The sequence below is a fragment of the Octopus bimaculoides genome, chromosome 20, assembly GCF_001194135.2.
Source record: "Octopus bimaculoides isolate UCB-OBI-ISO-001 chromosome 20, ASM119413v2, whole genome shotgun sequence".
NCBI classification, from domain to species: domain Eukaryota; kingdom Metazoa; phylum Mollusca; class Cephalopoda; order Octopoda; family Octopodidae; genus Octopus; species Octopus bimaculoides.
In genome coordinates, this window is record NC_069000.1 from 16,945,627 (window position 1) to 16,948,173 (window position 2,547).

General features: G+C 33.5%; 1 protein-coding gene across 2 annotated transcripts in view; it reads left to right on the forward strand.

Annotated features, from left to right (window-relative positions):
• LOC106871899 (uncharacterized) overlaps positions 1-2,547 on the forward strand; it is a 109,646-nt gene that overhangs the window by 78,199 nt on the left and 28,900 nt on the right. For both annotated transcript variants that reach the window (XM_014918653.2, XM_014918654.2), the window contains exons 3-4: positions 415-438; positions 1,907-2,239. In XM_014918653.2, the coding sequence (XP_014774139.1) occupies positions 415-438; positions 1,907-2,239 (357 nt within the window). The remainder of the gene's footprint in view (positions 1-414; positions 439-1,906; positions 2,240-2,547) is intronic.

Genomic DNA, 2,547 nt, shown 5'->3' on the forward strand with positions numbered 1-2,547 from the left:
AACCACTCCTGAAGAAGTGCCAAATGTCTAAATCCAATGGACCAGTCACTGGATAAGTTTGGCACAGAAATGTTAACATAGAGTGGTGAATAAATCGATATATCGAATTTGAAGTCTCTGTCTCTTTTGAATATGAAAACTTGAAAGTTTAAAAACCTTATAATATAATATATATATATATATATATATATATATATACGTACTACGCTTACAAAGAATAAGTCTTGGGGTCGATTTGCTCGACTAAAGGCGGTGCTCCAGCATGGACACAGTCAAATGACTGAAACAAGTAAAAGAGAGTAAAGAGTTTATATATATTAGTTTGTGTGTGTTTGGGTGGTGTGTATGTTCGTGTGTATGAACCGTTATCGCCGCTATTGACTATTATATTTTTCTTATTTTTCTTTACTACAGTTTCTGGAGTATCCAGTCAAGACGGTAAGTTGCACATTTTAATTCTTTTATTTGCATCTTTTGCTGTATTGTTTCTTCAACAGATTATGTAATGCCTTCTACTTAACTTCAGTTGATAATGTTTATGTAAATAAAACGCGTATGGCAACCATTGAAAGAAAACGGAAAAAAACCTTTGTCAGAGATGAAAATTTAGGAAATATTTGGATTAGTTTAATAGATAAAGGAAATTACTGTAGCAGACGTTTTCAACCTCGATTTCGCGGCACAGTTGTGCACTGCATTTTGCCTACTGCTGCACTGTGAACTTTTATGGCTAATCAGAAAATGCCAGGATGTTTCGGAAACTCGTGTGTTCTAAAACACAGCACATAACACCAAAGTAGCAAAGTCATCTTTATTTTAAAACAATTTTAACATTCATTTATTTATTTAATAAAATTGTTAAAAAGTTTCCATATGACGCAAAATTTAGCACAGAAGGGCATGAGAGTAGAAGAGCAAATTATCATTAAACTTCTACAGGCTTGCGGGAAACTCCTCCTATAACTTTCCTATGGAAAATCGTGAATCTTCAAAGTTTGGATATTGATGGTCCATGATCACTGACACCTGCAGGCATAGCTTGTGGTATGCTGTATCACTTATAGTACCTATCGATAAAGCTTGAAAGGCGCTCCTGTAAATCACTGACTAAATGCTTTGTAGTATTTAGTTGCATCCTCTTACATTTAGATTCCAGTTTCCGTGACGGTCAGATGTACTTTTCATCCTTCAGAGGATAATATAAGTTGTTTTCTTAAATTTGCCCAGATTTTTTTTACTTCTGTTGTTTTTGTTTTTCTTTTTATTTTATTTTTGTTTTCATAGAAAATTTATTTGCATATTGGTTACTTGGTCCAGCTCTGCTGAAAATATCAGTGTGAAGTACGAGTTACACGCAAAGCAAGAAGCCAGTGATATTCCTTTACATTGCAATAAACATTTTAATTGGTTATTTTTGTCTATTACAACATATAGTACTGACTAGGATACTAACATTTTAAGATACTAACACCACATATATGAAAACAAAAGAGTTAAGGTTTTCTTATTTTACGCCCACTGTCACAGTGTGTGGCCTCAATCAGACCATGCTCGATTAAATTTAAGGCACGTAAACAACTGGATATATTATGTTTATGCCTTTTGGAGGACATGTATATGTCTGGTTTATGATGTAATTGTTTGACTCCAGGTCGATACTCATTGAACATTTTTCTGACTAATGGTGTTCTATCCTTGAGTATCCTGCCTGTTATTCAGATCTATGGCTACATTTTCCAATTTAGTCAAATATATATTATGTAAAGTATTCAGTGAAATATTTATGTGAGTTCTATAAATGGTTGACAGTTACTGGTTTCTACAGCAAACGTAGCCAAACCCTTTAAAAAATTATTTATATATTGATTAGTCATTTAATTGATTGAATAACTTATTAATCTTGCAGTGACTATAAGCGTGGAGCCAAACAAACCTTCATTGTCGGGACCAATTTTTATCAACTGCACGACCGATGTCGCGTCTAAGAAAATACAGAGTTTCTCCATATATCGCGGTAAAGAGGAAATATTGACTTTCGACCCTGCAAGCAGACCCCGAGTCCAATGGTCAGACGAATCCTTGAAACAACACTTTACATTCTACAAAGCTCTAAAAAAGCAGACAATTCTCAGTTTGGAAGTGAAGAACCCACTATGCACCGACCAAAACGTTTACAAATGCGTACTTGTTGTGAAAAACAAAGAGCCCAAAGAAGATCAAAAGAGAGTCGACTTTTACGGTTTGTCTGTCTTATTTGGGTTCTTCCTTATTTTTTGTGGTTTTGTTTAATATTTTTCTGAACTGCGTTTCTTTTTTCTTTATTTTTATTTTATTTGAATTAACTGCTAGGATGCTTATGTAAATAGTTAGATATCAAAGCCACTAATTGGAGACCGAAAAGAGAGAAAGGCTTCCATCATTTCTGCCTTTTCAAATTAGTGCTTTGTAGTTTGTATTTTTTGTTTTGTTTTAACATATTTAATCTTCGAGTCATCTAAGTTTATCGTGTTTTAGCATATATTCTACTTCTTTCTTTTATTTAAATTT